This window comes from Cydia splendana, chromosome 5 (genome assembly GCF_910591565.1).
Source record: "Cydia splendana chromosome 5, ilCydSple1.2, whole genome shotgun sequence".
In the NCBI taxonomy this organism is placed as follows: Eukaryota; Metazoa; Arthropoda; class Insecta; order Lepidoptera; family Tortricidae; genus Cydia; species Cydia splendana.
The window spans coordinates 5,094,797-5,119,684 of record NC_085964.1 but is presented as its reverse complement, the minus strand read 5'-3'; the positions used below and the strand labels follow the sequence as shown (position 1 = coordinate 5,119,684).

At 38.3% G+C, this 24,888-nt stretch overlaps 1 protein-coding gene across 1 annotated transcript; it reads left to right on the top strand.

Moving 5' to 3' along the window:
- The first annotated feature begins 734 nt into the window (after positions 1-734).
- LOC134790478 (protein-glucosylgalactosylhydroxylysine glucosidase) lies at positions 735-21,785 on the top strand. The gene is made up of 15 exons (XM_063761284.1): positions 735-1,032; positions 8,707-9,038; positions 9,310-9,615; positions 9,932-10,032; positions 10,256-10,391; positions 10,738-10,885; positions 17,747-17,894; positions 18,126-18,216; positions 18,303-18,390; positions 18,555-18,752; positions 19,027-19,180; positions 19,308-19,322; positions 19,680-19,851; positions 20,243-20,383; positions 21,290-21,785. Exons 1-15 carry the CDS (start codon positions 857-859, stop codon positions 21,388-21,390), a joined length of 2,307 nt encoding a protein of 768 aa, XP_063617354.1. The 5' UTR covers positions 735-856; the 3' UTR covers positions 21,391-21,785.
- The last annotated feature ends 3,103 nt before the right edge of the window (positions 21,786-24,888 follow it).

Below are 24,888 nucleotides of genomic sequence, written 5' to 3'. Positions count from 1 at the left end.
TAATTGTAAAATTAATATGGAGATGAATTAGTTCAATTTTCGACCACCGGTCAAATAAGATGGTCCAGTTAATGCAATCAGGAAACGACAATTGGATTATGTGGCTAGATGAGACCACACCGACGAGGGTTGTCGAGCGTAGACAAAAATAAACCAATAAGATAAAATGAGGCCACCTTAAGGTTTCTAAAGACCTTTCAACAAAAGGCATGCGATTTTAGACAATTGCTGGAAGTTGGAGCAACAAGGTCAATCGATCGACCAAATGCCACAATCTATCATGCATGCGATTATCGGTGATGTTTGGAGAGGCCATTATTGAATAAAAAACTTTATTTAGAGCTGGAAGGTATTTACTCAGAGGTAGTATTGTACCTAAATAAATAAAAATAAATATACAAACATTAAAATTCATCATAAATACTGCGAGGAGGCCGAATTGTAAAGAGACGTTTCGATATAGCACGAATTAAATAAAAATGCTTGAAATCTATTTTGAAATCTAAAACATAATTTATGTTACGCTAAAAAGTTTTAAGATAGATTTATTATTTTCTCAATGTAATGGATTGGGCGGTTTTTTGGTATTTGAATAATACAAACATCCTCATTGCCGCAGGATAATGTCAGTTCCGTTATAAGTGACGACCCTGTTAAATACACTATGTTATCTTTTTAATAGAATCAAAGTGTGTCATGTCATACAGGTCGCATAATATCGCTGCGCTCTCGGCCGGTGACACACGAGAGCGCTCCGCGGTCCATCGCCTGGATAAATTAAAAAAGTAATTTAAAAACAAACTGTCGCTAATTCAAGTGTTTTTTTTTTCTAATCTGTGGCGTTTTTTACGTTTGGATGTGGAGCTTTTTGGCGCGTAACAAGCAGGTGGCGGCGATGCTGGGCGTTTTGGCTTTAGCGGCGGTAGTGGTGGTAGTATTGACCACGAAAGGCGCCGGCTCTAGTATGGCGGAAGATGGCCCGGAGGAAGCAGAGGATGTTAGTGAGGACCCGTATATTTTTTCTACTCATAGGTACGTTAATTCGATAGTCATTACTCTTTAAAAATGGTATAAATATAGGTACCTAGTCAATAACTAGGAAGCCTTATAGTCTCGCCCTGTCTATGTCTATCCGTCCGCGGGTTAGCTCATTTGTTATGCTTAAACCAATTACGCCGAAAAAATTGTGAAATAAAAATAAAGGGGATGAATTACGTTATTTGCTTTAATTCCATGGTATGGGATGTAGTCCGATTAGGTCTAATAAAATGAATACATAAAAGGAGCATTTTTTGATTTGGTGGATAATTTTTGGAAATAATCGCTCAGAAAAGAAAGTAAAAGCCCCTTCTCTATAACTTTTAACCCATGGTTTCAAAAAATATAAAAAATCATAAAAGTAAAGCTTAGTAAGCCATTATTAAGTTTTCGTTTCTTTCTTAGTAAAAAGACGTACCAGTAGCTAGTATTAGGTACAGACGGTACAGTGTTGCGAAGATAGGTACTCCCGTTTGCATGTAATTAATTACAAATTGACCAGCGGTTGACCCTAGTCTTACCTGAGTGGGAGTGGCCACAGGCCCAAGTAATTTTAAGAATTTAAATTAAAATACCTACACATTAGGGTTTTTTTACAGTTTGCAAAATCCAATAAAGTTGAAAGACTGTTTAATATTATTAAAAAAAACTTGAGCGGCAAATGTTTTATCTTTCTTTATAAATTTCAATAGCAGGCAATCTGTTTTTAGGGTTCCGTACCCAAAGGGTAAAAACGGGACCCTATTACTAAGGCCCCTCGCCCACGGCGACTTTTCGTAGCGATGCTGTCGCGCGTTCGCATAGATACAGTCGCGATGCGGTCGCTAGCTGTGTGCCCTCGCCCACATTACACGATCCAGTCGCGATGCAAACGCGATACCGTCGCGCTTCTGTCGCGATGCAAACGTAATACCGTCGCGCTTCTGTCTCGATACTAACGCGATACCGTCGCGCTTCTGTCGCGATGCAAACGCGATTCAGTAAAGCTATGTATGTCGTCCGACACGGTCGCGCGTTTGCATCGATACCGTCGCGCTTCTGTCGCGATGCAAACGTAATACCGTCGCGCTTCTGTCTCGATACTAACGCGATACCGTCGCGCTTCTGTCGCGATGCAAACGCGATTCAGTAAAGCTATGTATGTCGTCCGACACGGTCGCGCGTTTGCATCGATACAGTCGCGATGCTGTAGCGCGTTGCAAATACGAATAACGCGCGTTAGTAGCGATGCTGTAGCGCGTTAGTAGCGATGATGTAGCGTGTTAGTAGCGATGCTGTAGCACGTTGGCATCGCTTCTGTAGCGCGTTGCAAATGCGACTAACGCGCGTTAGTAGCGATGCTGTCGCGCGTTTACAAAAAGTCGCCGTGGGCGAGGGGCCTAAGACTCCGCTGTCCGTCTGTCCGTCTGTCTGCCTGTCTGTCCGTCTGTCCGTATGTCTGTCTGTCACCAGGCTGTATCTCATGAACCGTGATAGCTAGGCGATTGAAGTTTCACAGATGATGTATTTCTATTGCCACTATAACTATGCCGCTATGTTGTTACTACGTGCACTTCAACTCTTTTGTGGTGCGCGTGCCGCGACCGCTGCAGGAGACCATCGAGTGCGCCGACTTCTGGCCGAAAGGTGTCGTGTTTCGGGGGTTCCGGGGCAAACTGCCGAATCCGACACAAGAACAGCCGATGCAACGGAGCTACGCCGTTTTGTCGACTAAATAGTGTTTAGTTTTAAGTTTATAAAATACATATGTAGGTATGTTAGTCTGTAAGGTATTTGTAATATGGGCCTTGCTGCCTGAATTAAATTTCTAAATAAATAACAACAAATACTTAAAACAAAATATAATAAATTTTTAAGCGGGGCTCCCATACAATAAACGTAATTTTTTTGCCGGTTTTTGCGTACCTAAATGGTACGGAACCCTTCGTGCGCGAGTCCGACTCGCACTTGGCCGGTTTTTAATATTTCAAGTTACTTTAATGTTGCTATAAGAAATATTGTCAAATTAAGAACATTTGAATCTCTTCGTCCACTTAAAGTAATGTGACATTAGAATCAAAATGGCTGTAAACACATTAAAATGAGCAAAGATAATGAATACCTATAATGATGATGGACAAAGTGAGTCACGTGCTGGAATTTATTTATCGTATCATTTTATACCTATTTAGAGTTTGCATCGAGTTCGTTTAAAATTGCTATGTAGATATTATGGCGGCGCGTCAAAAAAATATTCGTATTTAATTTGTATTTTTGTATTCCTTTAGTTGCCAATACTAAACTGTTTGAATCAGCAATGGCTGAATGAAAATAGACAAACCGGTGGAAATCGTAATATGGATGCCACTCCACAATAAGTCACATAATAGGGTATTTTCCTACTAGTCAAATCAGTTACTTTTTTAGAACTGTCAAAACGATTTGCTAATTATGGAATTTATATGAAACATTACATCGTGACGTCACGGTCAACTCACCTACTTTTTATATTTCTATCCGATTTATTAAATAGAACTTGCGTTTAAAAATAACTCCTATCTGTGTTTTTCTACTAATTATCTGGTGCTTTATTTCATGCATGGTGTAAAATAATTTTTCATCACACTCGCTCAGTAAATGTGGAATTGCACGCAGGTTTAGCGGGAGTTATAGAAAAAGCGTTCTCCCTAGGGAGTTATGAAGTTTCTAGTGCCATAATTAACAGTTTTTTTGTCTTTATACTTAATTTTTGTATCGCAAGTGTGATGAAAAACATTGTGTGTAACTCGGGGCGTAATAATATTGCAAACTCGAGTCTATAAATCGCTCCGGCAAGCCGTCGCGATTTAACTTACTCTCGTTTGCAATATTTAACTAACGCCCCATGTTGCACAATGTACTATATTTTAAATACATTATAATACCCTATTAGCAGAGGAAGCAGCGGTGGCCGAGTGGATATGACGGCTGACTTTCAATCCCGAGGTCGCGGGTTCAAATCCTGGCTCGTACCAATGAGTTTTTCGAAACTTATGTACGAAATATCATTTGATATTTACCACTAGCTTTTCGGTGAAGGAAAACATCGTGAGGAAACCTGCATACATCTGCGAAGAAATTCAAAGGTGTATGTGAAGTCCCCAATCCGCATTGGGCTAGCGTGGGGACTATAGCCCAAGCCCTCTCGCGCATGAGAGGAGGCCTGTGCCCAGCAGTGGGACGTGTATAGGCTGAGATGATGATGATGACCCTATTATATTAAAGAATAACGTATGATTATGGGTTAGCACTGAAATTGTAAATGATGGTAAATATATTTTCTCAAATTCAGTTATGTTATAGACCATGCATAGGGTATTATACTGTATTTAAAATAAATTATTTTACACCATGCATGAAATAAAGCACCAGATAATTATTAGAAAAACACAGATAGGAGTTATTTTTAAACACAAGTTCTATTTAATAAATCGGATAGAAATATAAAAAGTAGGTGAGTTTACCGTGACGTCACGATGTTTTAATGTTTCATATAAATTCCATAGTAGCAAATCGTTTTGACAGTTGTTAAAAAGTAACTGATTTGACTAGTAGGAAAATACCCTATTACGTGAAACTACGTTTTGTTTATTTATAATCTTGAAGATGAAGCAAAGAAAAGATGATGATTGATGATGTTTTCTTAATTTTCTCAGTTTCGTTACGAATGCTAGCTATAAAAATTTGCATTTTTTTACGGTTAATTTTCGTTACGAAACTGAGAATGTTAAGAAAAAATTAGACAAAGGTACAAAAAAATTATGAGTTTCTACACATACTTAATGTTAAGATTCAAAAGTACTTTGGAACCCAATCTATAAGCTTAACTTATACGCTACAGACCGAATTATAGTAAGAGTTGATGGGTAATTTTGTCTGCAGACTATATCATCTACTGTCGTTCTACTCTGTTTATAGTAGGTATTAGACGCATTTATCTCCATCAGAAAACTTTTATAACATGGGAGGATCCCATCTAGACTTCCGCAATAACCTAGATTAGTCTAACTCTTGTGGCTAGAGTTTCTGGTTTCTCGACCTTTTTTATTTCTCGAGGCACGGGAATTCTCGACCACGATTTCTCGAGTTTCTCGAGTATCTCGAGAAATTATGAAAGTTTAAAAAAACACTGTTTTTTTTTTGCTTTATTGCAAGTTAGACTCATAGGAGTCGTAGGTTAGATCAAAAATCAAACAAATGGTAATTTTATTGTTACTACAAATGATCAAAAATTCAACAACAAACAAGAAAAACTATAGGTGCAGGCATGCGCGCCGGCGCAGCGATGTGATATGCTTTAGTATATTTCATTAGATATTTTTATTTAACAAAATGTATACAAACCGCAATATAGTATTTTATTAGGCAATTAATTTAACTCGATGTGACAAACTTACAGAAGTTTTACTACGTAATTTTAATACTTACTCAACTTAACAATGAAGCTGGCAAAATTGAGCTATTTTGCTAATAGGATAATACTTATATAGAGATGATTAGATTTATCAAAAGGTATCTAGTTTTGTAATATTTGTTATTAAATGGTCCCATAATTAGTTTTTTTAGCATTATATATAAGATAAGCAGTTCGCTTGACGTCTCTTTTTATTGAAAAACCTATGAATAATATGTCACGGCAAATATGTAACAATTATTAATCATATACGATCATTTACATAAACGATTTTTTTAATAGCGTTTTTCAATAAAAAGACACTAAGATTGTTTACCTTTTTTCTAATGTTAAAAAAAAACGAAGTATAGTTATGAACCTAAAACGAGACGAATTATTTACACACAATAGTAGTTCAAAAGTTTCAAAACATGAAAATCAGCTGAAGCCAGGACGATAGGCGACGGATCAAGGCAGTTTTTTATTTAATTGGTTAACTAATAAATGTTTGAAGTACTTACCGGAAAATGTAAAAAAAAACGTTGTTTACATTTATTGAACTACCCAAAAAATACACTATAGACACATCAAGTGTTATACGCGTGTTTTCTTTTTATTTATGACAAGACATTTATTTCTCGAGTTCTCGAGGCATTGAGTATTTTTTTCCCGCCTCGCCGAAAGACAAATTTCTCGAGATTTCTCGCCTCGAGAATTCTCGAGCAGAAACCCTACTTGTAGCTCAGAGGGCCTACCGCGAACCACGTTCGATGTGTTGCTTCCCTGTCACACTTACGTACGAACTTACAAGTACAACAGAGAGAGAATACGTCGAACCGGTAGGCCCTCAGACATCAAATACAGGTGAGGCTATTACAAGTCACCAAATGACCATTCAAACGTTCTGGGAGGCTAATCTAATCTACAGACTTAAAGTACTTGAAGTCAATGTGGCGAAGACTGTCTGTCAGGTAAGATTCTACAAGCGCTTTAACTCTGGCGTTTGTGCACATATCTACTCTACCTATACTTACAGAAAGTCGGTAGAGCAGGAGTGAAGCTCTTCCTTTCTGACTGTGTCTGAGCGATGTACATATACCAAATAGCTTTTGCCCTATGACCTTCTTCCCAACCAAAATATGTATATGCTCATTAAATAGATAGGCACTACTTTTTAGGGTTCCGTACCTCAAAAGGAAAAAACGGAACCCTTATAGGATCACTCGTGCGTCTGTCTGTCTGTCCGTCCGTCTGTCACAGCCTATTTTCTCGGAAACTACTGGACCAATTAAGTTGAAATTCTCCCATTCCCCCCCCCCCCCCCCTTTATCTCCGAAACTACTGGGTCTAAAATTTTGAAAAAAATACACATAATAGTTCTTTACCTATAGATGGCAGTAAACCTATTAGAAATGTGCAGTCAAGCGTGAGTCGGACTTATGATGTTATTTTGTGTGATATGTAGTGTTTAGTTTTTTAAAGTTTAGTTATAAAATATATTTTTATATAATATGTATGCTAGTTTTAAGGTATTTATGTATGGGCCATTAGTTGCCTGAAATAAAGATTTTCATTTCATTTCATTTCATTTATGTACAGAGCCCTAGAAACGCGAGCCTGACTCGCACTTGGCCGGTTTTTATTTTATTATTTGAAGATCCAGTCATGCGCATATTTATATGTTTAAGGATGATTCTATACTTAATGCTTTAGGCAAAATTTTCGGGCTTTTACAATAAGATACCTTTTGCGTCTAAAAGACGTTGGTTATAAGTATTAATTGTACTTTACATGATAATTCGCTTTGCAAATATTTTTTATTAGAATGTAAACAAGAACAATAAGTAGGTACAAGTCGTAGTTACATCTTCCCGCGGGTCACATTTTATTTACCGACAAGGTGATATCTAACTTGATATCGACACACTACCTATCATAGTTATACGTATTGGGGACGCCCCGTCATCAATTGTTTTAACTGCCAGATTTGACAAATAAAACAAATCGAAAGAATATCATAAATGATAACTTGAGCTTTGTATAATATTATACATGAACTAAATTATTGCTTAAATTATATTATTTATTACAGCGGATAGTACCTACAATGTATCTACCACTCTTATAGTTTTACATTTACATACATAGTAGAGATATGTTCAAGATCAGAATGATCTCTGCTACATTATAATTGTTTTACATAGGTGTAAAAAAACATAAGTATCGCTTTTTGTAAATATACCTACATATGTATATCGGACGCGTAGTCTTATCGGACTATGCGCGTTTAGACGGTTTAACCTAAAAGTGCAGGATTATGAATATAATAACATTAATACAAAGAGTTTTTTCGGGCTTATCTGCCGGGTCGTCCCGTTTAATTACTTATATTTCACACACATTTATTACGTATTGCAGATTAAAAAAAAAACTTATTTTTATTTGCGGCGCCTTTAAATAAAATCGTGGCAAACGCCCATACCGTTCCGGCTTTCTACTGTAAACTGCAGCTTTCGCAAATCTTAGGTCTAATAACTGTATTTGATTCGCATAGTAGCTAACTAAGCTATGCACGTAATTGTATAGTCAATAATACCTACATTTAATTTATAGTTATATTTTATAATGTCTTCTAAGAATATTCTTAATGGGTAGAATTACCGTTTACAGTAACATCGAAGGTAACGGCCCGATTCGGATTTTGAAATAGACATCTATTAGATATCTTTTAGACATCACCAAGATACGATAACGATATGTTTAAGATCTAACCTGTCAAATTTGACATTTGCGCGATTCTGCAGATACTCTTGAACGATTTCCACAGGATTATGACTTAAAGATCCAATTCACATCTAATAGATATCTTACTCTATCTGACGTAAAAGTGACATTGGTTGCCCGAATTGCGCTGCAAAAGAGAACTAGTTGATATCTAAACTATAACGTATCTAGAATGGATCTAGTACGTGTCGTCTCTTGTGAATATCTTGAAGTTCGAATACGGCAGTAAGTATGTTACAGTTGGGTAGAATTACAGTTTACAGTAACATGTTACAGTCAACGCCAAAAGTATCTTGCAACCTGTAATAGGGTCAAACATACCTAGTTGAGAAAAGGCCTATTCTGTGGACAATACAATAAAAGGTAACGACAATACAATACTTATTTTAAGCAACCTGTCTTGGTCCAAGTCGTATTCTAGTAAGTTATCCGGCTGCATTTATCATCGTAAAACCACGTTCATTTATTTACAGCCTCCCATCAGAAGGCCGCTTCATGCCCTCCATCGGCAACGGGCACATAGCCACCAACATATTCTCCGACACCGTCTACCTCAACGGCCTCTACAATGGCCACAAAGGCGAGAGCCACAGAGCCCGGATCCCCGCTTGGGCGAACGTGCGACTCAACTCGACGCTGACTCACCGACCATTCGCCCCTGTGTATAGTTTGAACACGAGAGACGGCGTGTTTACTGTGAGAGTTGACAGGGACCGGTCCGTGGTAACGCAGAGGATATTCGCGCATAGGTTCTATACTAGAGCCATTGTTAATCAGATCGAAGTTACGTCTAAGACCTATGCCGGTGAGTAACAACAATTTTCATCAACTACATTGTGTCGGCTTCGGCTGACTAGCAATCTGACTTCATTATTTTAAGGATGAAGGTTATGTTGGCCGTGTAACCGTGTATGCCATTAGGCCATAACAACTCATAAGTGCTCTTGGCGCTATGATTTGAGCCGCTCTAAAGAATCAATGATTATGCGCCGGCCAACGAAACGCCTTCTCAGTATAGAGTAATAATGGTACCTAAAAGACACATGCTATTGTATTTCACCAGGCGCTTCTTTCAGATCCAAACCTGACACATCGCGACATATGGATTGCCGTGAAACTAATGCCAGGCTCCGAAACCAGTGATGACATCAATTTCGAACCCCCCGTTCCCGAGGTATTCCACGGACGAACAATCAAGTCTAGCTGTGGGAAGACCAGGGAATCAGAGGACCTTGAGTATCAGCCTCTGCCTGTGAATGTGTGCGTGTATTGGACGTCAGTGCCGGATCATTTGGTTGTTCCTCAGCACGGGTCCAAGGTGTTTACGTTTGCGATGACTGTGGATAAGAACAGGACTGTCGCTAGAGAAGAGCTACTTAAAGGTTGGTGTAAATGGTTTCCTTTTGTTTCTATTGGTTTTTGAGCATTCAGGTCAGTCATGCAGATAACAAAAAAATTCGCGTAATGGTGCACACATCTTCTAGACGTTTTTGACTATGGGTGCACACACCTTACTCAAAAATATGCCCCATTATATTTTTAAACTTGAATGTACGTTAAGGATACCCAAAAGTATCAATGAGTTCCATGGATGGAATAAGTTTAGTACAAAAATAAATTGCTTGAACTTGAAAGTTCTATGGTTATTAAAGACTTCTATGGTTATTAAAGAGAGCTCAAATAGTAAAGTCTGCATAGTATTACAGGAAGACACCAAGGCGCTGTACCAGAGGCACGTGGATGCGTGGCACGCGCTGTACGCACAAGCGGGCATGGATATTGAGGGCAACTTGCAGTTGGTAAGTTGTGTTACGATGTATTGTGCCCTGTCATCTAGTGCCGGGGTGCGGGGGAACCGAGGCTTCCAGGGCTTAGACTGTAGGTATACGTAAGATGGGGTAGGTTTTTTGTATTCTAAATTGACTTTGAAAAATAAAAAGATTTTGACGAAACGTTTTGCTTAAAAGTACTTTACCTATACCTTTCAAATATATTAATTTTCTTACTTTTCACTTTTTTCAGTCGAAGATAGTAAGCGGCATTTGGTACTATTTCCTGAGCGCGCTGCCTTCCGAGTCCACCAGCCACCCTCAGGATCGGTTTTTCGGTCTCAGCCCCACTGGCCTTTCTCGAGGCGGCACATTTGAAGACTATGAAGGTAAAGCAGAACCTGTGAAACTGTAAAGTTAAGTTTAATTAATTATAAGTTAAATACATATTTATAATTCTTCGGCAAACACTCGATAGTTAGAGTACCCACTCGTTTAGTTCGTAGAGGTGATACGATGGACACAATTATCGCATGATAATTACAGGATAAGGTGTCATAAAGTAAACGTTTTCTCCCAAGTCGTTATCATAACGGCGGCAAATATCCTCCCGTCTTGCTCTCGGGGAAGAAATTTGGCAAAATGATAATCAAGTCAGCTAAAACCTAGAACGTTTCATAAAATTTATTAAATATAATTTCAACGATATATTTCATGGTTCATATTAAATTACAGGCCACAACTTCTGGGACACGGAAACGTGGATGTTCCCGACCATCCTGCTCCTGTACCCACGATATGCGAACCTGCTGCTGCAGTACCGGCTGGACACGGCTCCCGTCGCCGAGCGCCTCGCACATGAAACTGGCCATAAGGGTTACAGGTATCCAATATCTTTCCAGCAAAGCCTTCGTCTAAAAGGCTGCAAAAATGCTTAAGTAAATTTTAGCTACTTAGGTATTAGTTTGAAAACAGCCATAGGTAATCTTTCTACCATCGGACCTGGATTGGATGAAAAATCGTCAAAAAAGCTTCCTAAATGTAACGAAAAGTGTTATGGTGCAATCAAATGCAAATGTGGACACTTGTGTTTTATTAGGGCGAGCGAAGCGAGCCCTATCACTAATCGACGAACTATGCATTCTTGTGGTACACTTTACGGAAAAACTACTGCACTGTTAGGTTTGAAATTTAACATAGTAATTTAAATTCATGTCTAGATGTGTTATCAAACATAAAAATATCATTTAATAAACCTAAAAAAATAAAATAAAGTAATAACACTTTGTATTACTAGTAGCGCCATCTGTTGGCAAAATGATGAATTAACATTCGTGCTAATGTTAATTATTTCTTTCTCTAACAGATGGCGTTAGTAATATCTAAATAAATAAATAAATATTGGACATTCTTATACAAATTGACTACTTAAGAAGGCTTGTGTTGTGGGTATTCAGACAATACGATACCTATGTGGTGTTTTCAAGTTCAATAATGTCGATGGCGCTTACGCCATTAACAACGATGAATACCAAAGTGGGTACAATTTTGGATTCAACCCACCTCGCTTCACTTGGTTTGATTCCCATTTTAGCAATTAATTTTTTGTGAATACCTACTAGAACAATCAATCTTGCTGTATATTTACTGCGGAGGTCAATTTACTCGTATCCCATATAACCATTCCAGTCGCAGAATCACAAAGTGGTAACTAAATGTCAGATGTGTCGTAACAGAGTCCACACAATGTGTCTAGAATTGTTTCGAAACAAAGTGTCGTCGCCGTGTCTACACTTTTCCGTAACAAGGTGTCGACACATTTGTGTGCACTTTGCGTGCGGTTTGCGACTAAATCTGACAGCAAATTTGTGACAGCAAATGTCAATATAAAATACCTCTTGAAAACCAAGGTTTGTCAAACTACTATTAGTGTCTCGTGTGCTCGTAATTCTAGTAAGTCATCATGAGCAATGCAAATGATAATAATCGACCGAAACCATATAAACACCCAACACCCGTCAACCTTTTACAGAAAAGTTTTTAAAGAAATTCAATAAGCTACTTAGGTCAGGCAACGAATGCTCCAAAAGTTGTAGAGGGAAATGCTCGGAACACAATTTTTGACTCCGTAACTCGGTTTGACAAGTTAGGAGGTGAACATATCAAAAGTCCCCGGCCGTAGCCCTTGAGCGGGGGAGAGAGAGGGGGCTTTGAAGGTCCCATTTTCCCGTTTTTAGATTATATCTCGGAAACTATGCATCTCAGCGACATGGCCACTTATACAAAATGAAAGTTAATTTAATTTGTTACAAGTTTATTCAGTCAATTTTTTCGATATGTTGAATAGTTTTTGAGATATCCGCTCTTGAAAGTTTATTTAGGGCTCTCAATTTTATCTTGATATATCTATATCAGTGAAGGTGCTAGGCCGTGTTTGGTATCGTTTTCGTATAAATCTGGGGTGCTGAATCCATTTAAGATATCACATTGACACGATTCCACAAAATAAAAATAAATCTTTTTAGGGTTCCGTACCTCAAAAGGAAAAAACGGAACCCTTATAGGATCACTCGTGCGTCTGTATGTATGTCCGTCTGAATACACAAAATAGTTCTTTACCTATAGATGACAGGAAAACCTATTAGAAATGTGCAGTCAAACGCGAGTCGGACTTAATGTACGGAACCCTTAATACGCGAGTCCGACTCGCACTTGGCCGGTTTTTTTGAAACTCTTCTTGACGCTTAACCGCTGAACCGATTTCGTTGAAATTTGGTATAGAAATAGTTTGCGTCCCGGAACAGGACATAGGATAGATCTTATAACCAAAATCATCTTTTGAAGGTGTGAAAAGTGGCGTGGAAATTTGTACGGGAAATCAATAACCGCTGAACCGATTTATATGAAATTTGGGATGGTCTACATCTTTGATTTAGTTAAAAATGATGAAAAAACATGACTTCAAACCTAAACTTAAACAGTATTAACTTCAAGAAGTCAATTCTGAATTCCCCCCTACACCTCATTTCACACCTTTAAAGGATGATTTTTGTGATAACTTATTATATCCTGTCTCGGGACTCAAAATATATGTGTACCAAATTTAAATTAAAACTGTTCAGCAGTTTAAGCGTGAAGAGGAGTTTAAAAGAAAGTATTTTAATAAGTTTATATGTTTTTACTTCGGAATGGTGTCAATGTGATACCTTAACTAAATTTGGTACTGCGAATTTATACGAAAACGATACCAAACATGGCCTCGTAGCTTTACTGTTGTAGAAGTCAAAATAAAATTGAGAGCCCTAAATTCTTATTACTTGGCCAAACTTGTGTAGAAGGAAAAGGTAAAATAAAAGTCTTCGGCAGGAATATAAGACACAAATATATTTTTTTTTTGCGTTACTATTTCATTCATCAAATATAAACATACCTTGATTATACTATTCTAGTGAGATCCTCATAGATAAACAAAAACATTTACTTAAAAAATTACAAGATCGAAATGTCACGGAACTTGTGAGAGTAATATGTGAAAAATAAAAACTTTTATGACAAAAAAAATCTGGACACAATTTAAGAATCACCCAATTGCGTCGAGGAATCATCTGTATTTTTGCTTGTTTCATTACCTCCTCGCTTCTTTTTTGTCCTTTGTATTCTGTAGCAATTTGTTAGATCTGAAAATAAAGATAACTTGCGTCGTCACGGATGTCGATTTATAGGTTTTAGGGAGTGCAGAATTCGAAAACGATGATCATTTTATAATCCAAGATGGCGGCTACGTATTTTGTCATAAAAGTGGAATCCAAAATAGTCATCATTTTCGAAATCTGCGCCCCCTAAAACCTATAAAACGATATCCATGACGACTTTTATGACATAGTGCATTGCCGCCATTTTGAAATTGAAAATGTTATCATTTTCGAAATCTGCGCACCCTAAAATCTATAAAACGACATCCATGACGACTTTTATTACATAGTGCATCTTGGAATCCAAAATAGTCATCATTTTCGAAATCTGCGCCCCCTAAAACCTATAAAACGATATCCATGACGACTTTTATGACATAGTGCATTGCCGCCATTTTTAAATTGAAAATGTTATCATTTTCGAAATCTGCGCCCCCCAAAACCTATAAAACGACACCCATGACGACTTTTATGACATAGTGCATGGCCGCCATTTTGGATTCCAAAATGGTCATCATTTTCGAAAGCGCGGCCCCCTAAAACCTATAAAACGACATACATGACGACTTTTATGACATAGTGCATGGCCGCCATCTTGGAATCCAAAATGGTCGTCATTTTCGAAATCTGCGCCCCCTAAAACCTATAAAACGACACCCATGACGACTTTTATGACATAGTGCATGGCCGCCATTTTGGAATCCAAAATGGTTATCATTTTCTAAATCTGCGCCCCCCAAAACCTATAAAACGACACCCATGACGACTTTTATGACATAGTGCATGGCCGCCATTTTGGATTTCAAAATGGTCATTATTTTCTAAATCGGGGCCCCCTAAAACCTATAAAACGACATCCATGACGACTTTTATGACATAGTGCATGGCCGCCATCTTGGAATCCAAAATGGTCATCATTTTCGAAATCTGCGCCCCCTAAAACCTATAAAACGACACCCATGACGACTTTTATGGCATAGTGCATGGCCGCCATTTTGGATTCCAAAATGGTCATCATTTTCAAAATTGGGGCCCCCTAAAACGTATAAAACGACATCCATGACGACTTTTATGACACAGTGCATGGCCGCCATTTCGGATACCAAAATGGTAATTATTTTCGAAATCGGCAGTCCCTAAAACCTATATATCGACACCCATCTCGACTTTTATGACAAAGTGTTTTGCTACCATCTGCATGCAAGACATTTCTATTATTTTTACGTACAAAAATGGCCCCCTGTCAACTTTCAATCGAGATTTAATCGATAATTTATTCGATTAATATTCAGATTAATTCAATTTCAATCTATGTTAGGTCGACTAAACTAATCGCGATTAAAATTTGAGAATTAACTTTTTTTATTCCATTAATTAGTCGAATAAACAGTTAATCGATTAATGCCCATCTCTGACCACGGCATTTTTACACTTTGAGAATATCTGAAAACAAATCAACACAAGGAGCCATTTTGCAAATCCAGTAACATACCAGTAACTTTGTTATTACTTTTGACAGCGCGTGTCATGTGTCAACACAGAGTCGACACAAAGTCGAAACATTGCAACTACTTTGTGACTGCAATATTTCTCAGCCTTAAACCATATTTATACATCATAATTAACAAGTTTCGTAGTATTTAAAGCGTTATTTCTGTTATTTAAGTATAGTATACGCATCGAAGTACTAAAAATGCTTCAAATAATATAGTTATGAACACAGGCACTGAGAAGTAAACAATTTCATTTCCGGCTAAACTAAAACAATGTGGTGGCGCGTTGATTATATTACACTTAGTTTATCAAATCACTCGAGCAGTTTAATTCCCCATAATAATTTAAGTCCTATTGTAATATAAATGCAAACAATATATAATTACGTCTTGTAATCCGTTTTAGAGATGGCGTATTAATGTCACCTATTTTTATTTAAGTATTTTTCCATCTGACAGTTTCCATTTGACAGGAACAAAATGAACGAATGAACGAATGATTTTGGCATAAAGTAGTCGCAAACCCGAAACAATGTGTGCACACGGCGACCACACTTTATGTCACTTTGTGTCATGTGTCGACCCTTCCCCATTTCTGGTAACTGTGTCGACACGGCGACGACTCTGCGACTGGAATTGTGACCGAAACAGACGGTGTCGACACAAGATGTGTCAACACCGCGTCGTAACGGCGACTGGAAATGGTTGTATGGGATGTTTTGTGACGCTGACGATGTGATGATCAGTCATGTTGTGTTAGCAAACTTAAATCGGGTAATTTTTAGTTCGAGATACAGTTTTGGCGCCATCCATTTATTACGTAAGACGATTTTGGGGTGGAGGGGGTCGAACATATCTTATTTTTTCTTACAAGGGGGTGGGAGGGGGTTTTCATAGTTCTTAAGTAAGGTCACAAAGATGCGATATTTTTTTTAAATTTCTATGAAATTATGACGTTTAAAATAATACTGCCACACTCTATGCTATCAAACACGGTGCAGAGTTAGCTGGACGGGGTCAGCCTATTCTTATTATTTCTTACATAGGGGAGGGAGGGGGTCAAAAGCTGGCAAAAATTGTCTTACGTAATTAATGAATGGCGCCTTTAGTGTTACTATTGCTTGGAACTGATAAAATTATAAATAACGATAAGCATAATTAATACAAACTTCAGTGACTTAGGGCCGATACAGACGGACTACAACGTCTACAACCCGACTGCAACTTGTATGGGAACTGCACGCCAATCGAAACGTCGGCGTGCAGTTCAGCAAAATGACCCAGTACCCTGGCAGTACCTATTGGAATTCAGGTTTGGTGTGACAAAGGCACATTATGGTTTGGTCATCCGACTCATCTTGATGAGCACTTAGGAGAGTAGTACCCAAGATAGAGCCGATGCCGAACCCTGGCAGTACTTAGTGGAGCTCGGGTTTGATGCAACATACATAGACACACGCTGTTTTGGATATCCGACTCGTCATGATGATCACTGGGTAGATCAGTACTTTCAGTAGGTACCCAAGATAGCTGATGCTGAACCCTGACAGTGCCTAATGGAGCTCGGGTTTTATACAACATAGGCACACGCTGTTTTGGTCATGCAACTTGTCTTGATGAGAACTTAGGAAAGTAGTACCCAAGATAGAGCTGATGCTGAACCCTGGCTGAACCTAGTGGAACTCGATCAGGTTTGATGCAACATAGACACACGCTATTTTGGACATCCGACTCGTCATGATGAGCACTTGGGAGAACAGTACCCAAGATAGAACTCATGCTGAACCCTGGCAGTACCTAGTGGAACTCAGGTTTGTTGCAACATAGGCACACGCTGTTTTGGCCATCCGACTCGTCTTGATGAGCACTTAGGAGATTAGTACCCAAGATAGAGCTGATGCTAAACCCTGGCTGTACCTAGTGGAACTCAGGTTTGGTGCAACATAGGCACACGCTGTTTTGGTCATCTGACACGTCTTAATGAGAACTTGGAAGAGCAGTACCCAAGATAGAGCTGATGCTGGACCCTGGCTGTACCTAGTGGAACTGTGTGTGTTAGTTTATGTGCGGAGCAGCGTGATTACCGCCAGTAGGTGTCCAGACGGGATAGTTTTTCGATCAATTGTGTGGAGTGGACGCAAAAATAAATTCAAGAATATTGGCTCGCTGACCCAACATTATGTAGGAAAGCCAGTTGGGCTCCTTACAAAAAGTACTGGGCGACCGTGTAGGATGTAATGCACTTATGAAATTGTATATTACGTGTGGATGATATTGGCAATTTGATTTTGTCGTCTGGACACGTTTTTAAAGGACAAAGTAAAAGCTGTAACAGACAGGCGTACCGGACAGCAACCGGTTCGGTACGTTAAGGTAGAAAACCTCCGCGAGCCCTTACAAAGCTCTGCTTTTTGCTAGTTTAATACCATTTGAGTATAACATAATAACAACATGATGCCTATAACTACTATTTAATTGTAGCTAGCATCATGTTCAAGAGTGATACCTAGGTAACTAAAAACTGATGGTTAAATAGCCCAAAACTGATATTTTTTCCAGATACCCATGGGAGAGTGCGTACACGGGCAGCGAAGTGACGCAGCCATGCTGCCCCGCAGTGGCAGAGTTTGAGCAGCATGTGTCGGGGTGCATCGCTTTTGCAGCGCGACAGTACCTCGCCGTCACACGGGACGAGCATTGGTTGAAGGTGTGTCTTGTTTTTATTACATTACCTTCTGCTGAATTTTAGTGCTTGGCCTAGCTGTGACTTGACTGAGTTTCCTCCAATGGTAGCCAGGTCATTGCAGGAGACTTGAGCTGAGCAAGATTTAAATAAAGATAAATACTGCTGCTATAGGTAATCTACTAAAACCAAAATAGCCGTGAGTTTTCACTGACAAGATGCTCAGAAGAAATTAGATAAATTTTTATTTTTCAGCATGGCGGATGCGACATCGTGACCCGCATCGCCGACTTTTGGGCATCTCGGGCTGTGATCAACTTTACCACCGGGCTCTTCGATATTTCAAGTAAGGCCATTAGTCACTCTCGTAGGTAATAAGTGTCCTTCAATACCAAGGTGGTTTGTGGATTAATCCTTAAAATCGTTTTACAGATGTGATGGGGCCAGATGAAGACCACGCTGATGTTAGAAACTCAGTTTTCACTAATGTCGTTGCTGGTTACTCACTTTATTTAGCTCAGTAAGTACATAATTATGGTAAAATGAATAACATTTCACAACTCTCATTTTCTTGGCGCTATATTAGATTCCCTTGCAGTTGTTGCTAGAAAGCTGAGAATATGATAGTACTAGTACATGGTTTTTGTAAAGTCGATAAGAGCAACTTCACCTCACTCTTTCCAGATATGTTTCTTGTCTCTGCAAGTCTTACTTCATCACAGACCATGCAGAAAAGTGGGCAGACATCGCTTGGAGTCTGGCTCTGCCCTACGATCCAGAGCATGACTACCATCCGCAATACGAGGGCTATAAAAGAGGAGAAAGTATTAAACAGGCAGACGCTGTGCTGCTGGGATTTCCACTACAATATCCCATGAACAGGTAAGGGTATATAACATAATTTGTCAGATAGTACTTCATATTTGAAGTACGTACGTATTGATTGACACGCTGTTGTGTGTGTGTTTCCTCTTAAGAACAGCTGGCAAATGCTTTTGAGAGCTTTCTCCGAGACTTTTTTCCAACAACTGACTTTGATCCAGACCAGACGGATTTCAAAATTTCATTCAAGAAAGGCCATATTTCCCAAATTTAACTGAGGCGAAAAGAACCTGCTTTAACCTGGTAGCACAGTTTAAACCGAATCTCCTTTCAGAACAACACGAGCAAACGACCTTTCGTACTACGAATCGATGACGCGAGAAAGTGGACCGGCAATGACGTGGAGCATGCACGCGATAGGGCTTCTGCGACAAGGGGACGTACGGAAGGCTGCGACCATGTTCAACAAGAGCTATGAAGATTACGTGCGGGAACCCTTTAAGGTTAGCGAAGCGTCAGATTAGATGAAGTCTGTGGATGCATGCACTACTTCTGCGACAAGGGGACGTATGGAAGGCTGCGACCATGTTCAACTAGAGCTATGAAGATTACGTGAGGGAGCCTTTCAAGGTACGTTTGTTGAATCAAGCCACTCTGTATAGTGGGTTTCAAAATACATACCAATCACGACGCTGTCAAGATGAGGTAAGTATGTGAGAGAGCCGTATAAAATGAATGAAAATTACTTAACTGAAATTGATTAGAAACGGCTTTGATAAATTTTTCAACGAAACTTTACGAGGCTTACGCTAGTCAGTCGTAAGTTACAGGCAAAATTTCCTAAGACAAAGTAGCTTAATAGATTTCGAAAAAAATATTCGGTAGCAAAACTTCATGTAATTAACTATCAGAATTGAAGCGGCGAGAAACTTCAAGAATGCCTTTCTTCGTCGATAATATGAGCTTACCTTTTTTCGTATCTTCCAGGTATGGAGCGAAAACCGGCGTCCCAATATCGGCGCAACGAATTTCTTCACGGGCATGGGCGGGTTTCTGCAGGCGCTCGCGTTTGGGTTCGGCGGCGTCAGCATACACCTCGATAGGCTGGTCATCGACAAGCCTCAGTTGCCACCTGATTCCACAAGATTGAGGATAAGAGGTAATATTTAACATATGTACCTCATAATCTGGAAGGGTCTTTAGCTAAGATTATACCCATTCACTTATAATTATTAGAAGTATAAGAAGATAAGAACATCAGATCTGCTTACCCGTTAGACATATCAAATGCATCAATGTAATTATGCACGTAGCTTACCATTAAGGGCGACTTGCACCATCCCACTAACCCGGGATTAACCGGTTAAACCTAGAGTTACCATGGTTATCAGTACAATTTGATACTGGGTTAACGGTTTAATCGGTTAACCCCGGACCCCGGGTTAGTGGGATGGTGCAAGTGGCGTTAATTGGGCTTTGATATACCTACTCATAGACAATGAGAGACAATTTCTAAAGTTATAATTAGATATTATATTTCTGTCTTCCAGGTCTAAAGTACCTCGGCGCCAGCCTAACTCTAGACATTCAAGAGTCACAGACGACGTTGTTCGTTGCTTCTGTCGATGACAACTGGCCACTGAAGTACGATGATGGAAAAAACAATATCACGTTAGCTGCTAAAATGACCTGTAAGTATTAAATAACGTAAACTAGGTAACTCGATCAATACAGCTGCCTTCTTATGTACCTAAGTATTACCTACATTTGCCGTTCGTTTAAATAATAGTCGGCAACCTTTTTTTGCGTAGTTTTAGTAGCGTAGTTAACGATGAGTAAGTTGACGCGGGCCGCACTTTGTTAATATTTATGACTTTATCAGACATTGTCGTTTCTCAATATTACATAGCCAGAGAGGCTCGCAGGCCGCAAGTGACAGTTTCACGAGCCGCTTGCGGCCCGCGGGCCGTAGGTTGCCGACCGCCGGCTTAAGCAATTGGAGGTGCAGACAATCTTAACTTAACCCAGGGTCCCATACATTCCCAGAATTAGTTTTTGTCGGTTCGTTTATCGACGATTGCCAACTTGGCTACGGCTTCTGAAGTTCGTATGTCCAACGTTAACAAAATATTGAAGAAGAGTAGCAATGTTTCTACTCTGAGCCACTCTGAGACTGGTAAAAAGCTGCGAGACGCGAAGCTATAGCACTGTCAGGCCATCCCTAATGAATACCTAAAAACTTGCTGTACGATAGCAGATCTTGCCTTTTAAATTGGCAAGGAACATGTCAATTCGTTTCTAAAATAGCATTTAAGTCTATTATTTTATTATATATTGCGAGCCTATTGTGTCCCACTGCTGGGCAAAGGCCTCCCCCATCTTCCTCCATCCCCCCCTCTTCGTCCCGGTTTTGAGCTACGTCTGGCCAGTCTCTTAAAAAGGAGTTCAAGTTATCCCGCCATCGGCATCGCCGACGAGGTCTACCCGATCCCCGGTTTGACTCGTGGGGCACCCACTCCGTGGTTATACATGACCAGCCCAGTCCCCAGTCGCAGTCAATCTAATCAATAACAAATTAACATGCCTGATATTTTCAGTAACATTAATTGGAGACGGTCCGTTCACGATCCGCTCTGTGCCGTGGAAGGACTGCAAACTGCCGGCTGACGTCATCGGTAGAAACCACCTGAGACCATAGACTAATTAAATTATTTTAATTAAGTGTAAGGAACAGAATAAGTTTAAGAGCAACACAAGTTAAAAAACGAAATAAAATACATGAAGTCCAAAGTATAATATGCAAAGATCTTTGGCTTGAACCAGCGGTTCTGAAAGCTGTAGGGAGAGACCGCCAAGATATATTTTCTTTATTCTTTGTTTGATTGGAGATAGTGGAAAATTTCTAGAAATTGTATGTGTGTCTGTTACTAGTGAAATACCTACGTATGTACCTATGATTTAAATTGCTTATTGTAAATAGTCATTACCGGTGTCGCTAGAATTTTTATTGAGAATTATTTTATCATTTGATACATAGAAGACCAATATTGTGGTGACCACAAATACCAAATTGTAAAAAACATGGAAGAGAGGTTTAAAAAATTAAAAAATGATCTAATATAATGTTTGTTTTATTTCGATTGTAAAAATATTTTTTAATCCGAATGTACATTTTATCAAAAAATATTTACAATATCATTACGCACAGTCTCGTGCGCGATTAAAATAATTAACATATATAATAACATCATTAATGTCTATCACCGTTGTATCACTAATGATCAATTAACTATATTTAAATTACAAACATTGCAATTACAATTATAAATAACACATAGCACCATTTAATGAGCAATTAGACGATAATTATATAAGCTAAATACTATTAATTCATATTACACATTTACTTCAACTTTATACCAAACATAAAGTATAGTCAGCATGAGAAGTATCTACTTAAGCGGGTAAAGTTTTTTAATTTAATCTGCAAACGCTCTTATTCTCCTAACAATAAAGTTGTGAATAAATCATTGTGAAACCCTTGCCCGATTAGCTACTTCAGCAGCTGACTGCACAGTAGTACTGAACTACAACTCTACAGATATTCACAATACTTATATAAATTCAATTTCTAATATCAAATTCATGTTTATAAATAAATAAATATTATAGGTCAATTTTACACAGATCGACCTAGTCCCACAGAAAGCTCATTAAGGCTTGTGTTGTGGATACTAGAAGAAAAAAAATCATTTTTAACAACCGTCTTCTTTAAAGGAACAGTAGAATAAATATTGTGATAGGTATTTATCACGCTGGCATACCTAACTTAACTTTTTTGCCTATACCTAACTTAACACTTAAGCCTTTGGCTTCTAAAAAAAAAAGTTACAATATTTAATATCTTGACTGTACTTACCTACAAACTGAAACTTGGCAGCATGATTTCAAAAAAATTATACATTATTAAACGAAAATTCACGTTATTCTTAGATCTAAAATATCTAACCCCCTTATTCATAAAACTTTACGGGCCTGATTTAGTTAAATTATGTTTTATCCCTTTCTTACAAATACATAAGTCAAAATGACAGACAAAGGCAAACGATTATTAGCGAATTAAGGCTTGTAGCGCGTTTATAAATAAGGGGGTAAATCATCAAATCCCCAAAAGATACCTACCATCAAAATTGTACAAACAGGTACGATATTACATCACGAAGCAATAGATAAACCAGAGCACACATGTGCAGTTACGAAATACTTAAACGAGTCCAATAACAGGTGTATCAGCAAATGCAAGGTCAGATGTGCAAAGAGCATACCATTGATAAATTATATTAAGAAAGTTAGGTACCAAATTAGTTGAGAGCGCAATATTTTTCGATGTGTGTCAATCAGCAGACTTCAATGTAAAGCCTGACCAGTAATATGGGACATTATCTATGAAAAGGGACCTTATTGTCATGGTCGACAAGCGTGTCATTGTCGCACAAGCACAGTGTCGCGCGGCATTGTATTTATATCGGAGCATCGTTAATAATGGCGTAAGCGCCATCGACAACAAGGTACCTTTTCATAGATAACGTCACATATGATCATTGTCAAGAGGGCGCTCTTATTATCATGTATAGGGTGACAGTTCAGAATAGTATAGAAAAATTAGTTACTGTGAAATTCCGCAATATGGCGCGTGATCATATATTCCTGGTCAGGCTTTAGTTGTAAGTACTATTGAACAACTTGATTCCTGACCCACAGTGAAACCTTTTTACTTTTAGGGTGGTTTCAGACTAGCCTTTTAAGCGCGTGTAGGCGCGTACAGGCCAAAAGTTCAACGCTAGTCTGAAACCGCCTTTGATACTACGTCATTGGATAGATCGAAACTGTTGAATAAAAATTATTAAGGTAGGTATTCATTATTTTCCTTATTAATTAAATCATATTAAACCTACATTATATTATCGGAATGCCCCAATGCCAAGCGATAGTGATAAGCTTTTAAAGTGTCAAAAATGACGGATTAAATATAAACAGCACCGAAAATATCTCAAACTTTCCATACATAGTTTACGCTTCATCAATATGCAAACAGAGATAACTTTTGTTAACAATAACAATTACAATGTACTACGAGATAATTTTATATTTTTAACCTAATTTAATATTATATTCAATATGAACCTCTTAATCAGTAACTCGGTAGGTAGAGTTTTTGCGTAATGCTTCGAGGCACTGAAAAATATTTAATCTTACTAAGTATACATAATTAAATTTACTCAATAACATGTCTAAGGATGGTATTCCACCTGTCCAAATTATTTGTCTAATGTGTATTTTTGTCTCATATTTTGCTTAATGAGAAAGTGAGACGCAATGACATTGGACCAACATATTGGACAGATTGAATACCACCCTAAGGTCAGTCTAAGCCGACTTGGCAAGTATGGTTAACGTAAAATTCATATAAATATATGTCATCACGTGTGACGCTGTCACACTTTGCCGCTGTCAAACCGGTGCAGTTAGTTTAAACAGATTCTGGGAATGTATTGCAATTCAACAAAATACACTGTTAGCTGCGACCACGACCAGTGAAACCTGTGTCGAAACGGCGGTAAATAAAGGTAATAAAATAAATTCACGATAGACCCGTCTATACCTAAATGTGAGTTAATATGTGTTCAAATCGCGAAAGTTTTAAATATAAAATACACTGTTGTAATTTAACGAAGACTGTATTGATCTATTAATACCTTATATTATTATTTAGTTTAATAATATTTACAAAATAACCACTTCCCGCCACTCTCATGGTATGCTAAAGTAAAGTTCATCCTAGTTCTAATTCTGGACTAGATTATATTTGTTTACGATTGAGATGTAAAATGTACTTAACAACATATATACAACCATAGGTGTACTTATATCTGCGAAAACTTATATCTATAAATAAAGATGGACTAAAACTGACAAAGTTCGGTGTTACAATTTGAATATTTTGGTTTGGCCTACAGATAACAATGGCTACAAATATAATGACCACCAAAAAATACTTTGGTACCCTAAATAAAAAAATCATGCTTACCAAAAAAAATTACTGAACACCAAATAAATAAGGCCTAAAAATACAAAAGTACCACCACTTTAATTACGACTGCACTTCAAATTGTATTCAAATACCAAATATATTGAA

What these genes read in the sequence shown, in the direction of transcription:
- LOC134790478 (XM_063761284.1), top strand. Translation starts at nt 857, where the DNA reads ATGTGGAGCTTTTTGGCGCGTAACAAGCAGGTGGCGGCGATGCTGGGC. An exon ending in TAGAGAAGAGCTACTTAAAG is followed by an intron (nt 9,616 to 9,931) that starts GTTGGTGTAAAT and finishes AAGTCTGCATAG; the next exon opens with TATTACAGGAAGACACCAAG. An exon ending in ACTGGCCATAAGGGTTACAG is followed by an intron (nt 10,886 to 17,746) that starts GTATCCAATATC and finishes TATTTTTTCCAG; the next exon opens with ATACCCATGGGAGAGTGCGT.